The sequence below is a fragment of the Ursus americanus genome, chromosome 14 (assembly GCF_024610735.1).
Source record: "Ursus americanus isolate L20-20 chromosome 14, mUrsAme1.1.p, whole genome shotgun sequence".
In the NCBI taxonomy this organism is placed as follows: Eukaryota; Metazoa; Chordata; class Mammalia; order Carnivora; family Ursidae; genus Ursus; species Ursus americanus.
Window position 1 is genome coordinate 24,563,453 of NC_142140.1, and position 16,995 is coordinate 24,580,447.

General features: G+C 47.2%; 1 protein-coding gene across 2 annotated transcripts in view; it reads left to right on the forward strand.

Annotated features, from left to right (window-relative positions):
• Positions 1 to 16,995, forward strand: part of LRIG1 (leucine rich repeats and immunoglobulin like domains 1) — a 111,374-nt gene that overhangs the window by 34,519 nt on the left and 59,860 nt on the right. For both annotated transcript variants that reach the window (XM_045774663.2, XM_045774664.2), the window contains exons 2-3: positions 3,178 to 3,249; positions 10,817 to 10,891. In XM_045774663.2, coding sequence (XP_045630619.2) covers positions 3,178 to 3,249; positions 10,817 to 10,891 — 147 coding nt within the window. The remainder of the gene's footprint in view (positions 1 to 3,177; positions 3,250 to 10,816; positions 10,892 to 16,995) is intronic.

The window sequence follows — 16,995 nt, forward strand, 5'->3', positions numbered from 1 at the left end:
TGACTGTGCTTAATGCCAGTGAGCCACACACATCAGCGTGGTTAGGATGGTAACGTCTTACGGTTCGCCTGTTTTACCACAACAGGAAAACATGCTGAGAGTTTGTCTCGCTGAGATGAGCAAACAAGAAAATGTCTCTGAGGATCTCGTTTCAGATTATATTTGTCAAGGAGACTACAGTAAATATTTTCCCCATTTCCTGATACAGCAGTTGAAGAGCAACAGCTTGTCCCAGGTTTTCGGACTGGTGGCGTCTCAGACCTCAGAGCTAGGCAGGTCTGTGGTCCCTCTGTCTTAGGGGTCCCACGATTCAGCCTCCGTCTTCTTTCTGTCATTGCTGGGAGGCACTCTGAGAGGAGAATGACCCTTTACACCAGTCTCTGACACTCTTTGTTGCCAACATGGCTTTTCTAGTTCATTCAGAGTCACAGAGTGGCCTCCTCCAGACCGACCCAGGGGGAGCTTAGATTTCCACCTACAGGTGTCTGCGTCTTCGTTGCTGTTTCCTGGAATCTCAGCGTGAGGTCCTGATACTGTTGGGCTTCTTTATGAGACGAGTTTGCAAAAGACCCTTTTCCAAGGAGCCTTATCTAAAAAGCAGAATTTATACAACATTTTGAAATTTAAGTAAATTTTGTCTGCTCTTTAAGAGAACGACGACCAAAGGGCTGGCGTGATTTAAAAATGGCTTTCTTCTAATACCACTCCTGGAGTGGGGAATAAGGGAAATAATTTCATTCCAGATAGTTTACCCGTTAGTTGCCTGATACTGGTTCCATCCCTGGCCACATCTGTAAGCCAGAAACAAGACCTGCATTTTGAACCTAATAGTTTGAAGAGTCAGTGGCCCAGAAGGCGATGTTAAAAACTGGTGGTCCTTAGTCCAGATATGGCCTGCAGATATGTTATATTTGACCCATCCAGAGTTGCCTTTTATTTATTTTTATTTTATTTATTTATTTATTTTTTAAGATTTATTTATGTGACAGAGAGCCAGCGAGAGAGGAAACACAGGCAGGGGGAGTGGGAGAGGAAGAAGCAGGCTCCCAGCAAAGCAGGGAGCCCAATGTGGGGCTCGATCCCGGGACCCTGGGATCACGCCCTGAGCCAAAGGCAGACGCTTAACGACTGAGCCACCGAGACGCCCTTCTTCTTCTTCTTTTTTTTTTTTTTTAAAGAATTGAAAGGATTTCACCTAAGCATTCAGAGTTTGAGCTTCTCTGAAAATGGAGAAGACTGGTCTGCATTGCCCTTGTTTCTGGAGACAGGAGCAAATGCCTCTTTCTATGGGCAAGCAGGTACTGCTGTATTGGCTTCTTTGCACTCCTGGCAGGGTGACTGTCCACACTACTTGCTTGCCCTCCAGGCCTCTTGCCTTTATGACTTCTGAGTCTTCCCCTGATGTCTTCTCCAGCTCAGTAACTCTCATTACTGATGATGATGCCAACGTTGTAGATACTGTAAACTCATATTATCTCTAGACCCAGAAACAGTATTTCCATCTGTCTTGTTTATGATAATGGGCTCAAAATAGAAGAAAATTTTAGTCTGTCCAGTCCTTTTTCTGATGTGGGAGAATTCTATTTGTGGATTTCCTTTCTCAAGCCTAACCTGTTGATTTCTGTGTACCCAATCGTAAATACCCCCAAGCACAGACAAGCTTGCACTTGACTTCAGTATGTGGTTTAAAAAATTACCACCTTCAATTTTTATAGTAACATAATCTCTGGACAAATTGCTTTTAATTCAGGCTGTGCCCTGAACACAGATCTACCGTTAATTTCAAGCGTAGTCTGACTTTTATTTAGATGAATGTCTTGAGTCGACAGTGAAATGGCTATCAGCTGTACGTTAGTATTGATTGGAATGTCTCTGGAGTAAGTTTAAAAGCTAGTTGCCACTTATGTGCTGCCTAAATGATAGACTTGGAACTCCTGATTTGCAGTACCGTTAATTGGCATCAATGCCAATGGAATTAATAGCTGAGGTTAATAATGTTGACCTCTTCGGCATACGTGGGACTGAGTGTGTTTGGGTGGCAGGAAGCAAGGCACACTGTGCACCAAGGTCCAATTTTGACCACGTGTCTGTGGATTTCTGTTCTTGAAAGATCAAGCTGGTCTAGCCTGAGGGCTGATCCAAGAAGCTCGGCTGACTGAACACAGGTCAGCGTGCTCCTTGTGTGGGTCTAAGGGTATAGCTGGGGGATGAAAGGAGAGAGGGGTCGTTCTGAATGATCCTGGCAGGTGCCATCTTCCTGAGAAGGCTGCTCGCATGTGAGGCTTTCACTGCCTTTGGTTAAGGCCAGCTATGAATTTTCCATAACCACAGCTCCTCTCTCCTATGTGACTGTCACTCCCAGTATTTATTCATTGATGGTAGGCGTGTCATGTTCAGGGATAGCCTTATGATTTGCTTCTCATAAGGTCTCAACTTTCTAAGCAGTTCCTTCAACTTTGTGCATCTTAGCGATTTTTAGTCATCAGATCTTGCTTAGACCAGGGTTTCTCAACCCCTGAATATTACCATTGACACTAAGGGCTGTCCTGCGCCATTGAAGGATGTTTACCAGCATCCTCTGTACCCCCCGCCTTTTCTCTGCAGTTGTAATAACTAAAAATGTCTCTAGATACTGCCAGATGTCATCCCTGGTTCAGAACCACCGATGTGTAGACAGTAAAGGGTAGGTTCCTGACCCTCCTTTTTCTTTACTACTGTGTGATAGTTGATGCTTTAGTAAAATATTAATATTTAGAATGCCCTTCGGAATAGCCTTGGACCTGCTTCAGTGCAAAATATTTGGATCAGTACACTCTAATGTGGATCAGTACACTCTAATGTAGGTAGAGGACTGACTTAACCTTAGAACTGCTTGAGAAGTTGCGAAGTGGTGAAATTATATTGACTGAAATCCATTTGAGTTTAGCCAATTTCAGTGATTTGATATTTTCACAGTGACTTGTTTATGGATGCAAGTGGGGAGGAGCTCTATCTGTAAATCTCAGTATTAATAAGATTACTTCAAATAATGTATGGGATAGGGGCCGTTAGGAGGGAGAGGGTCTGGTTTGGGGGGCGGAGTAGAAGATACCTGAATTTGGGGTTAAATGTTGCATGTTGATTTAATTGATTATTATTTATTTATTTATTTATTCATTTTTGCTTTTCCTTTACCAGAAACCTGAGTTATAATAAACTTTCTGAGATTGACCCTGCTGGTTTTGAGGACTTGCTGAATCTACAGGAAGTGTGAGTGCTTTCTCCTAAACCTCCGGTTGGGGGTGGGGACTAAGAGCTCCTGGGGAAACCCTTCCACCCGCCCTGGATCAGCAGTGTAAACTTGCCGGCAGGAGCGCGCTTGTCTGGGCTGCCTGTGACGGATGGGGCTGCTTCCTGAGCTCCGTCCCTGCAGCCCCTCCCTCCTCGTGGGCTGTCAGTGATGGGTGTGCTAGAATCCCGGAGAAATCAGGGGGACCTGGGGGGCGGACAGGAGGGGCCCCTCCCTTGTGGAAAGCTCGTGGACCCTCTGTGTTGGGATACCTGATCGGTACCTCCCCGCCATTGCCTGGGAGGTAGCGCAGCCCGCTCTGCAGAGGCGCATGCGCCGGCCGGCCGCTGCTTCTGCTTCCCGGGAAACCCAGGTTTAGAAGAACGGCCACAGAGGCTGGCTTTGCCTCTCCCGCCTCCAAACAGAGCGAGGCATTATGACTGCCTGTGGCACTCTCAGCCAGACCCCTGGCTTGTGCAGGGTCCTGTAAATCAGGCCTCCCTCTTTCCTCCTCTTTGACTGTCAAGAACTCTGCTTTTAACATAGATGTCAGGGTTATCAGGAATTTTAGTTCCACAGGGACTTTAGAGAAACTTATGCATAAGTTGTGCATAACCACTGCAGGAAACTTAGAAAGTCTAGAAATATGTAAAGACTAATTCAAATCACCAGACCCTAATAACCATTAGGAATACTTGTGAAAAATACATACCTCCACGTGCAGAATTTTGGGATCAAACTGTATATATATCTTATAGTTTTGTATCTTTTTTGTACTTAACCCTCACATTTTTGAATATTTTATCATGTAAATTAAAATTTTTTAAATGTCCCACTTAAATTTTTATTTTTATTTATTTATTTGAGAGAGAATGAGAGAGAGAGAGAGAGAGAGAGCATGAGAAGGGGGGAGGGTCAGAGGGAGAAGCAGACTCCCCGCTGAGCAGGGAGCCGGATGTGGGACTCAAACCTAGAACTCCAGGATCATGACCTGAGCTGAAGGCAGTCGTTTAACCAACTGAGCCACCCAGGTGCCCCCACTTAAATTTTTATGTACAACTACCACACATGGATATTCTAGAAATTACTCACCCCATGCTTCTATTGTCAGTGATTTTTATTAGATATTATTAGGTAAGTATTTTACACATTTTGGCCGTTATATGTAACTGATAGAAGTCCTTGTTTATTATTCTTTGATTTCATTGTCGGATGATTTATCTAAAGGAAACTTAATTTCATCCCTTGGTGCAATTGGCAAAATAACCTGCATCCCCTAGCCCCATCTCCAAATTCTCCAAATTGTGGTTATGATTTCCATGTCTCTTTAAAAAAGGTTTAAACTTTCAAAGTTAAAAGAACTTCATAGTTGGAAGGAGCCCTTGGGATGTTCTGTCCAGGACCCTAGTTGTCCCTTAAGGTCAATAGCCAGCGAAGGGAGCAAGGAAGTGTGAGGTGGGTCACTGTGCTAATTTGACATAATAAAATACCCCCTTCTCCCTCCACCTTGGCTCTTCTCCCTCCTCAGAACTCCTGTTGCATTTGTGAGTGGGATGAGGCTCCTGACCACATCCTGGGCTCTTCATTTTGTGTATGACTGCTCTCCTTCATCCTGCTAATACTCTCATGAAGGTTGACCTTAGCTAGCCATTGTCCTAAGCACTGCTGTACTCCTAATTGTCACTGTCGCCTTCTCTAGACAGTGGAAGGAACCGAGGCATGGGGGCTTGGCTGGCATTGCATGCTAGCATGTGGTCAGATGGGGCCTGCCACCCCCCAGTTTAACTCCTGTGCTATGCTTTGTGTGTAACACTCCCTTCCTACCTGTGGAAGTCATGAAGACAGAGATTGCATCTTTTGGATACAATGTGGTGTAGTGGAAAAAAACACTGTTTTGGTAACAGACAGACCTGGATTTGAGTTCTGGTTTTGCCCGTTGCCTCTACGGAGTGTTATTTCCTTCTGCTACGTTTGGAACCACACAGCCACCCAAGCTGGGTGCATTATTAAGAAACAAATCCTTGAGGGACATTTGGTTGGGCCTTTTACCACTGTGACTTCCTGCAGTCCCTGGTGTCACACTGGTATGGACAAGATGAATTCCCTGGAGCCCGGAGCAGCGGAACTTCTCACTGATGCAGATCCAGGCCTTTCCTGGAGGGAATTCTAATCCATCGTGGAGGCAGACGGTAAAGAGGCTGTCAGGAGTAAGGGGTGTGGAGGTGGGAAAGGATATTGAAGAAAAGAAAAAAAATCATAGTTGACATACAATTGCTTCTAAATTAACTGGGTTCAGGGCTTTCCCGGGAGCTGTCAGCTCTCCTAAACCCTGCACAGCCCTCCCTCTGAGTCTGGAAACCTCGGTGAGAGGAGAACCACAGGCTGGCAAAGCAGCAGGCAGTGGTTTAGCAGTGGTTTTATTTTGGAGGCCCAGAACCACAGTCCATCGTGGCCCATTGGAGAGAGAAAGCAAGGCTGTTGGAGGCCCCTGGAGGCCGTGAGGACGTTGGAGCAGCTGCTGCCAAGCCACACAGGCTGCGCTGCCCACAGCTCTGAGGAAAGCCCACCAGGGAGGGCCTCCAGCCAGGGGTCCTGGGCCGCCAGGCTCCTCTATTAATAAGAGGGGCTATTTATACCGTCCTCTTTAAGAGCTGCATGCAGGTCACGTGCCTGCCGCCTGGCCCGAGAATGCTCACTGTGGGTGCTGCTGTGTGCTTTCCAGGGCCGTTGACCTAAAATGTTCCTCAAGGCGGCCGGGAAGCCTGAGTGTGCCCTGCCTTTGGGTATTTATGGCTCACCCTCTGGTGTCTCAGGATCATGGCCCCACCCCCGGTGTGTGTGTGTGTGTGTGTGTGTGTGTGTGTGTGTGTGTAGTGTGTAGTGTGTGTGGTGTGTTGAAGGGAGGGCTGAAAGAACCAGGGGGTATCTTTTTGAGGCACTGCTCTTTGGCTGCGAATTACCACCACCTGTTAAGCATTCACTCTATTTCTGGCTCTAAGCCGCTAGGTTTAATTATTTCAGCCGGGTCCTGCCACAACCCTATGAAGTTGATACTGGTGTTGTTGACATTTTTTTGCAGAGGAAACTAAGGCACAGTAAGGTTAAGTGACGTGCTGAAGGCCCTTCAGTTGCTAAAGGGTAGGATTGGGGTTGAATGAACTCCGAGCTCTCTGATTTGCAGATCCGAGCTGTAAAAATCCCCTCCTAATAGCCCCTGCTGGGCTACTCTGTCCGGTCCTTCAGTTTCTTCTTTTAAGGTGGGGCGATACTTAAGTGCCCTCCTCGAAAGGTTGGCATGTTATTCGGTGAGATGGTGCATGTGAGCACTCAGCAGAGAGTCTAGTGCACAAACTGCACACTTACTATTATTGTTTGTCATTAACTTAAAGTCACTATCCCCTCAATCCCTATCCTGAAATAAGCACAGCTGGCCATCTGGTACAGAGACGATGTATCAGAAAGTCTTGCCAGCATAATTATTTAGTATGCCTTATTCTCAGGTAGCTAAAAGCCCTCATAGTAGTTACTGATGCATTGGCTCTGACTCTGAAACCTGTCCTCCTACCTGCTGTTGATGCCTTTGTCCCTTGTAAGAAGCAAAGCTAACTGAAGTGTCAACCTCCTGCCCAACTTTGATAGGAAGGGCAGCTCTCCTTGCCCTTGGCAACAACCAAAATGTCTCCCCATAAGTGAATTGGCTAAAGAAATGATAGTTCATTCATGCCAGCGGAGGACTACTCTGCAGCTGGTCAAAAGACTGAGGGAGATCTACAAGATACGTGACTAAGGGGAAACTGCACTATAGAACAGTCTGTATAATTCCCAAGCATCTGTGTAAAAGAAAACCAGGCACTCATCTCTCAGAGCTGGCAGCCGGCGCTTCCTCTTGGAGGCAGACGGGACTGAAGTGCAAGGAAGCTTCATTTTTCACTGTATATTTCCGGTTATCCTCTTTTGAAACGGTTTGAAGATTTTGCTGTGTGCTTAGATCAGCTGGTCAATAAATAATACGGCAACTTAGAAAAAAGGGGGCCAAAAAGCCCTGTGACCCAAAATCACGCCTTGGGTTTGTTTTTCATTGTCTGTGGAAGCCTCGTTTGATTGAGATAATATTTAATTAAAGCACTCTGAACGCTCTTCCTAACATTTTGCATCTTATAAAATAGAACTTCCTTTCAGCGAGCCGAGTAACGGGACATTTCAGAGAGAGCCCAGAAGGCCCATGCTCACCTTACAATGGGTGACCTGGAAAAGGTCCACCTCTAGGTTCTACCTGGGGTCAGGCAGTCCATGGAGCCCCTTTTATATGCGTCTCTTCCAGCGCCAGGGTTGGGCCACGATGCGTGGGCTCATGCATCTGAGTGAGGCACTGTTTGGTCCTGAATCATCATTAAAAGTCAGTTCAAGAAGCAGGATATTATAGAAGGATTTTTAGGTCCTCGGATGGGAGCCAGTGTGGGGGGAGTGTGAAGGGTAGAAAACCGCGCAACCCTAGATACTCAGAAGATTTCATCAAACCCTGTCCTAAATTCCTGGTTTCCTTATTCATGGAGACTGTGCTCAACTTTCCCTCCCAGCTCTGGCCAGCTATTTTTGACTGGTCTCTGTTTCAGGCTGGCAAGCTGGTCATGTCTCAGAGCAAGTGAGGTCTCTACTGCCTTCTGAAGATACTGTTCTCATGTCTGCGGGGGACAGGGCACACAAAGAGAAAGCCAGTAGTGGTGACGCCAACTCACTTACATTTAGCTAGTGGTGCTTTTTATGTAGGAATGATTGAGAGGTACATGGGCCATGCAGCTCTTCTCCTTTGGACTCCAGTTGTCCTCTGCATAAATCGAGCAGCCCTGTTGGGATCAGAGCCTGTGATCTCTGCCTAAATCTGTTTACTGCCACTCTAGTTATAAAATGCCCTGTTTATCTTTAGCACTGCTCCACTGCACCTTTATGCTCTGCTTTCAGCAGTTTGGGCAGGATTTGAAATCTTATTATGATGCCCCTTTTCCTTGTTCATTTATTTCTGTGCAATTTGTGGAACAGTTTCTGTTATGTGCAGTGGGGCTGGCCTGGACCAAGGTCATTCAGCATAAGTTCCCTAACAGAGAAGTCCATTCTGTCTGTTTCAGGTTTAGCATCAAGTCCAATCCTAAGCAGCCACCGTGTTACCTGAGGGTTTAGGGGCCTTCCGGCTTGCCGGCCTCTCCACTCGTGGCTCACCTCTGATGTGCAGCCCTTCTTGGGTTGAGCTCTTGCTTGTGCCACTGTCTAGTTGTGTGGCCTTAGCCTCGTGATTGCAACTGAAACTTGACTTAGAGCCCTTAGCTCCAGGGTAGGGACCAGCATGAGTACCTGACTCAGAGTGGTGATAATGAAGTTGCATCATGCATGTGGAGTTGCTGCTGTACTTATAAAGAAATGGAGGGTAGTCAGTGGTTAGGAAGCTAGACTTGGGGGCTACACTTCCTGGGCCACTGCCTCTTACTACAGTGACCATCAGATTAGTCAACACCTCAGTGTTTCCATTTCCTTCTTGGAAATGTCCATGGGACTTACCCCCTAGGGGTCTAAAAGATGAGTTAACACACTGGAAAGTCCTTAGAGCCATGCCTGGCTCATAGTAGCCCCTCCGTAAGTTAGCTGCTACCAACATTATTATTAGCACCGTCATCGTGTTCTAGAAGAGATCCCTAGGCACTGAAGATGTCTTACACAAGCTACTTATTGGCAGCCGGCCCTGACCTTAGTTTTCCTTGCTCTGCAAAGATCTTAGGGTCTCCTTGAGTAGTAAGTACATTAATGGTACCATGAAAATGTATTAGGAGAGATTAAAACTGCTGGAGAGTTTTCATCAGCCCTGCACCAAGAAGGGAAATGGATCGCTGCAGGCTTGGAGGAGCAGAGAGGTGAAGCAGAAACAGGCTGATTCCGGGGGCAGTCAGATAAGAGACTGTTAAAGTAATTAATTGTCTACTTCAGCACGCAGACAAGGGCCCTTTAAGTGAAGAAGGGATTTGCCACATGATAGAGATCTGCTTTCTCTCTGCCAGATGCTTCAGTCATGAAGCTATTGAAACAGACGTTCTGTGTCCCACAGCCCAGTAATTGCCAAGCCTCATCTCTAACTGGCTCTGGCACTGCAGAAAGCAAATGGGATAATTCAAGGCCTTTTCCTTTTTTTTTTCCCCTCCTGCTCACATCTATAGAAGATGGCAGACAACCAGATTATTCTGTTCAAGCCAATACTAGCTGTATACTTGTATGAATGCAGCTGTCATTTCAGTGGCCTTGTCTTCAAACGGGAAGAAGATGGTCCATGTAAGACACACTCTCTTAAGAAAAAAAGAAGAGAACCTAGCGTTATCTCTTTGATTCTTCATCTCAGATACAGTTTCTTTCCAGCCTGTCAACCAGCAGAGAGCTAGATCCCCGTGCTCTGGCTTTCTTAAGGATTTTTGGGCTCACTTCCCAAGTCCGATTTTGGATTCTCTTCCCAGATTTGGAAATACATGTCCATGTAAGGAGGCTGGGTTGCAGAGCCTCTGGGGGCAGACCCAGCGAACTGTGTTTTGGTTTGTGGGCTTTCCCTTTCATGAAGACATAAGAACTCTGGAAATACAGATTTAGACTGCTGGAGCAGGAAAGGGGCTTGGAGAGCATGTCTGGTCTGCGGAGGGTTTTCAAAATGTCTTTGTGCAGAAGCGTGTGTCTGTATGTATATGTTCCTGGCAAACGTGCCTGGAGGCTTCATCTGAGTTCAGAGAAGCTGGAATCACAAATAGATGAGACTCTGCAAGTCCAGGTTCCTTGTTATTTGTTGCACAGCTGAGACACTGGAATAACTGGCCCACATGTTCCGAGCTCTTCGGAATTCTGAGCACGGGTGAGGCTCTGGCCCTGGGTGCGAGGGCATCACCCTCTGGGGATGGCAGAGCTGTGATTTGCAGAACCCCGTGTCACAGACATGGAAGAGCAACCAGGAGGGGATGGTCTTTCTCCCCAAACCCTTTTCTGACTCTTTCAGCCTCATCAGTGGTTTCAGGGTGGTTTTGTTTTGCATCATGTATTTTGATCTTTCATCACTGTTCCCTGTTTGTCAGTGTTGAATTCGGAGCTAGTTGAGAATCTGGAAGGCAGGTAGCACCCCCGAGTGGGTGTTAACTAAACCATAGGTGTGACAGATGTTCGTTTTTGTGAGCTCACGTGACTTCTCTATCTTTAAAAAACTCTTTTAAAATTCTTTATCTTTTGGGGCACGGTTGGGTAAGTGTCTGCCTTCAGCTCAGGTCATGATCCCAGAGTCCTGGGATGGAGCCCCACGTCGGGCTTCCTGCTTAGTGGGGAATCTGCTTCTCCCTCTGCCTCTGCCCCTCTCCCTGTTCATGCTTTCTCTCTCTCTCACAAATAAATAAAATCTTAAAAACAAAATTCTTTGTCTTTTATTGAACATTGCAGTATCGTCTTCCCTTGGCCAACTTGGCACTGTTTTTTGATTTTGTACGAGATTTTTCAAACTGCCAATTTAAAATGAGAAATTTCTTCTTGTTGTTACAGGTACCTCAATAACAATGAGCTGACAGCCGTGCCGTCGCTGGGTGCTGCTGCTTCTCACGTCATCTCTCTCTTCCTGTAAGTGATGTCACTCGGGGAAGCCTGAGCTGGGTTGTGAAGCGGTGGTATTGTCTTGCAGACATTTGGTGGTAGGAAAACTTGTGTCCCGGTGCTTGCTGGTGCAGAACAGCCTTTCTCCACATAGCCCTAATGCTCGTGACAAGTGCCTTGCTCGCTGTTTTGAGGTTTGTAGAATTAAAACCGGAAGACTCGCCTCACCTAATTTGGGGGGAAATTGGTCTTCTCCGTGCCAAGAGGTGTATAGAATTAATAAGTGTCTTGGTCCTACTGGGTAAATTGCAGCTTGGAGTGAATGAGCTGGAGTGAAAGGAAGCCGTGTGAATTACCAGACAGCAAGCTCATGTTTGTGGCAATGAATCTGGTCACGTGACCCAGTTCACTTTTACAGCTTTAAAAAAGAAAATACCCCCCGGCCTCTGAAATCAAGCTAAAAGTAAGGAATCTGTTGATGTGGTCAAGTGTTCGACAACACGCTGGAAATGATAAAGGCTATAAAGGGACTTTAAAAGGAAGGGAGGATGCAAGCGGGACGTGTTCTCATCGGAGCTGCTAAGAGCCTCTGCTCCTGAGCGATGCCCATGTCAGCCCTCAGCGGGAGGGGCTTGCTTGTGTGAAACCCGCCCAGAGGTCCTTCCAGATACCCCCCCCCCCCCCCGTGAGTCCCAACAGTTTTCTCAGCCAGATTCTCTGGGCAGCCTCCTCAGCAGAGCACCTATCTCTCCACGCTAAATTTCCTTCTTCCATACCAGCCCTGCCTATTTTTATTTGATTTTGATTCTGCCAGTGTTAGAGCTCGTTTGCTCACCTGCATGTATCTTTTCTCGGCACCGAGGCTTGGCAGGCGGAGCAGAGGGACTTGGTGGGAAGATGTCATCCATATGATGGCTCTTATATGATGGCTCTTGTAGCTTGCAGGTGTCAGGTTTTTGCTGGCAACAGGCCCTGTGTTTGGAAGGTGCTCTATCCTTATAAGATGGGGTGTTGGGCTTAACCCTTTTCAAGGCATTGCAGGATTGAAATAGCATGCGGTTAGAACGGTGGCCCCAGCTCCATGTCCTGGAGAAACAGCTTTCTCTCTCCAAACTTCATTGTCGTCATTTACAGAGAGTTTCTTTAATCCACTTTACACATGAGGAAGGTGAGCCAGAGGTTCGAGAGAAGTGCATTGTAGTATAGGAAACTCCTGGCATCGTGCATAACACATACAAGGTGTTTGACAGATGGTGGCTGCTGCTTCTGGCTTGTGGCCGCTTGTCACATGGCCCCAGGGGCCTTGGCGTGATCTTACCCATAGGGCGACAGGATCTGTGAGTCAGTGCTTGTTTCTGTGGAGTGCTGGAATGAAGGTTGTGGCCTCTTGTCCCAAGATGGACAGGCAAGGGTCTGACTGTGTCTTTGTACCCATCTGCCTGTGTGTCCAGCATCTGGAAGGTGTTGAACTGCTGGCTAATTTAAGTGAGTTACCCGTACTGGAGCCTCATTAAGGATGTGATGCTCCCTGTATATTCACAGAGCAGCACTAGAAGATGCTTTTAACTTCTTGCTACTTAAAGTATGGTTCCTGGGCCAACAATGTCCTACCTGCACTGAGCTCGTTAGAAATGCAGGATCGCAGGCCTCAGCTCAGTCGCACTGGATGAGAAGGTGCCTTAGTAAGGTCCTTTGGCCCTTTGCGCACTCATTCAAGTGTGAGAAGCACTGCTTTCCCTCCCCTTGCTCTTCCCTCGGGGAGGAAACCAGGAACACAGGGAACATCTCTGTGTCACTTACAGTTCCTGTAAGTTGCCAAGTGGAGAGGTAGGACTGAGACTGCACACAGAGGCCTGTGGCGTGCTCTTTTTCTTTATCTGCCCCCACACACTGGGTGCGGGAGCATGGCAGGTGACTCTGAGCTGCCCGGTGCTGGAGACCGGTAGGGCCCCCAGCTTGCCCTGGGGGCCTGTCGTACTTTGAATCACGCCTTGCTCTGCTGACTAAAAATACATTTCTGTTCCTTGGCCCAAGTGCCTGGAGCCGTGGGGCCGGTTGGCCTTGTTCCTGCTATTCCAATTAGACAGCGTTAAACTATGTAAAGCAGGGAGAAGAAATAAAGACTCCCTCCTGGTTTTGAGTGAGTCTGGAAAATGCAGGTTAGTATTGGCGGCCTCCTCTTTGGCCGGACGCTGGTCTCCATCTGACTTGGTCAGTGATTTCTCTGAAACCACAGAAACTGAAGGGTGTTGATCTTCCTTTTCTCTGAGAGGCCTGTGTTCCCTGGATCCAGTGCCTGCAAAGTTAGGTTAGCAGCATGACATCTGGGTAGCAAGATCATGGATAATTTTGCTATCATCCTTCATGCCTTTCTGCATTTCCCAAGGGGACTGTGCAAAGGACAGGGACAAAAGTAGGCAGCAGGCAGCGTGTCCCTCCAGCCTGGCTCAGGAAGGGCTCAGCATCTCTGTTCCCAGGACCATTCCCATCCACCAGGCCTTGAAGAACGTGTTTTGCTGGTGTGTCTATCGCTCTTCAGAAACACTGAATTAAAAAGTGTCATATGTTCAACAAATACGTAGTAGGTCCCTTCTGTGCCCCTGAGGTTGGGGCCCAGAGGCCATCTGAGAGTGTCCTCACCAGGGTTCGATGCTATCACATCTGGGAAGCCCCTAGCATAGTGTGTGAAAACATGGTAAGTCAGCACGCTCCATACATGTCTCATTTCATGCCCTAACCCCCAGACTCGTATTTGCTTCGCACCCTCCCGTTGTGGGCAGGCCGAGGAGCTGGAAAATAATGTGCGAAGGGACTAGCTGGCAGAGGCCAGCTGAGTAGAGGAGTGGCACAGCTTTCTGGGGACGCGTTCATAGGTGGGGGCCTCACGGAAAGGGCAGACCTGGCATGCATCCTGCTCTGACTGATGTCGTGGCCTGGGACAGGTTGCTTTTGTCTCCTCTGTTGAATGAAGGGGCTGAGACAGTTTCATATTCCTTCTGTGATGCGGAAACAGCACAGGGGCGGTCAGGTCATGAGAGAAATGACGGACCCTGCTGTGCTGTAAGCACTCGGGCAGCACACTGGCTCCCACAGAAGTAGCGGGTTTGTGGTCTGCAGCTCCGACACCTGTCCATGCTGACGTTTGCCTCTGGAAATCAGCTGGGCATCTCCATGCTTGGTTTCCAGTGACCTGAGTCCCGGTCCGTGACCTGGCTCCTTGCTCACACGACAGTGCTCTGAGGCCCCAGGCGTCAGGGCATCAGGGCCCTCCTTCGCAGGGGTCACAGTTGGGAGGGCCCCGGGGAGGGGGGCGGTGGTTTATTTTGCATCCGGCTTTACTGTCAGGGCTTTAGCGCAGACTTCTGCAGAGTTTTGGGAACTGAAGTCATTCAGTAAAATTTCAATTGGTTAATCCTTTCTGATTAAAGGCATCTAATTCAATTAAAGTAGTTGTAAGAGAGCAGATTTATTTGCATCATGTTCTGAGGATAATGCCAAAGCCATTTGTCCTTACTAACAAAAAAGCATGAAACTCAAGGAAAGCTTTTAATAGGATCGGGGTGGGGACTGAGGCAGCTAATTTGATAAAACAGTTCTAAGAAGAAACAAGAGTTTTGTTAAAAGGGAGCAGAATCTGCCGGTAGATTTTTACGTTTCCGTTGTGTGTGTGTGTGTGTGTGTGTGTGTTTTAATTTGAAGTCCAGGAAACTCATGTTACGATTCCCACGGCAACAGTAATTTTGTCTGATGCATAAGTGACATTTCTGGTGAAGAAAAATTTCCGCTTTTCCTGTGGTGTTACTGCACTTGTATCATTGCGAAGATCGGTTACAGTGGAAACGGTTGGATTTTTTTCAGTCCTAGGAGTAAAAAGCTTGCTGTGAAATCGACGTTTGCTTTCGTCTCACGCGTGTCAGCTGTAACATGTTTCCCATCCGGCCCTGGGCTCGGTCCAGGTAACTTCTTTTCCACTTGAGGGCTGGGTGGGTGTGTGTTTTAAGGAACCTCTATCCCTGACCTGGGGCTCCAGCTCACCACCCTGAGACTGAGAGTGGCCGACTCCGCCGACGGAGCCAGTCAGGCGCCCCACAGTTGGTGTATATTTTATACCTCGTCCCTTCCCCGTGTCTGTTCACTCTCCACCGCCTTTGGCCTAGATCAGATGGACGAGCTCGGCAGAGATGACTTGCACACAGTTACTTGTGACTCTGTAACAGTACTATTAAAATCCCTTCGGTTTCTGTCTTATTTGAAAACACATCGTAACACCGTTTACTTCTAGTCATGAAAACAAATTTTTTAAAAAAATAATTTGTTCTAAAGATTTTAAGTAATCTTTACACCCAGTGTGCGGCTTGAACTCACCACCCCAGGATCAAGATTAAGAGTCACGTGCTCCACGGACGGAGCCAGCTGGGTGCCCCTTGAAAACTAATTTTTTTATTGAGATAAAATTAACATCACCTAAAACTCGCTGTTTTAAGCATTTTAGAGTATACAGTTCAGCAGCTTTTAGTTCATTCTCAGTGTTTTGCAGCCATCATCAGTTTCTAACTCCAGAATGTTGTCATTACCTAAAAAAAAAAAAAAAAAAAAAAACCATACCCCATCCCCTTCCTCCCAGACTCCTGGCAACCACTAATCTGAAAATTAATTTTTTTTTTTTTGGAGAAAAGTATTTTTCTCTCATGTTAGCAAAATGTATTTGGAAGTCTCAGAATAATTTAAGTAAAAATATCACAGGTGGATGTCAGTCTCCACAGTTACCTATTTTGCTGTGACCTCTTGGCTAAAGAAAAATGGATTAAGTAAAAGGGATGGTATATTTAACATGTCTTTATTGTAACTTCCGGAGAATAAAAACCTGGAAGGGATGAAACCTGGTGTCCTGTCTGTGACCCCACTCAGAGCCGGTTAAGTGGAAGGAGCCCTGGGTGGAATAGAGGGAGCCCGAGGCCGTGGAGGATAGAGCGTTCTTCTTGGCTGTATCTTCTGGGGAAGTAAGATCAATAGCAGTTCTTAACTTTCCGTGTGCCTGCCCAGTAAACCCTCTAGAACAAAGAGGGGCCAAATCCGTCTTCTTTACAGGCTCATTAAATCAAAGATCGATTCACACTGAGGTCTAATTAAAGAGCAGGCCTTGCAGGGGAGTCAGTGATGATTTGGCTGTGGCTGCTCAGGACTGAGGGGAGGAATTAGTCTCTAAGAGGGTCCGAAAGCCAGAAGCCACGGAGAAGGGGACCCGGAACTCAGTTGGCTCATCTTGGGGCCCAGAGCTAGGCTGTTAGTGATCAGGCGTATGGCACAGGAGAAAGTACACGGAGTAATAAATAGCTGGCTGGGGTTCCTGAAAGCGTGTGTGTGTGTGTGTGTGTGTGTGTGTGTGTATTTCTCCCCCTAGTGAGTTGGGATGAGGCTTCTTGCCTTTCTCTTCACTTAGCTGCCTTTAAAACTTTCTCCATATTGCCTCACCTGGAGGAAGGTCGTCATCTGCAGACATAATACAGAATTGATATTAAAACCTTTGTTGTTGGTTTTTTTGTTTTTTCTACACACCATGTTCATCCTCAGAAGTATGAAATGACACTTCATCTGGGAACCTTGAGCATTCGTCTCAGATGGTGAAGCTCCTTGTATATGGACACGTAGCCGGAGCTGGGGGGCCTGGCCTGTAGGTGTGTGTGCTGAGTGAGTGAGTGAGGTGGGTGTAGCAATTCTCCCAAAGGTATAGGATCATCCGTCCCTCCTGTAGAGGAATTTGTTAAACCATCCATAAATCATGAGACTAAGAGTGGACTTAATCCAGTTTCTTAGAAAATGTGGAATTGGGTAGCCCTTGCCCCATTCTGCTTCAGAGACGCGTCCTCCCCCTGAGAAGCCCGTGTAGCCGTGCTGGAAGTGAGGCCAGTCTGTTTTGATGTTGGTGTGCAAGGATACCCTGTCTGCGCTGTTGGCGGCTTTGTATTGCCTTCTCCTCGGAAGTGTGGAGTTAATAGTGACTGAGACACTCGAGGCAGAAACTGAACAAAGTCATGTTTAAAAAGTCCCAAGTCAGATTTCAGTGAACGTCCTTGTTCCTTGAGCGGTCTGTGGCCCATTCGTTTCCCACACGCTAAAGGGAAGCTGTGGCC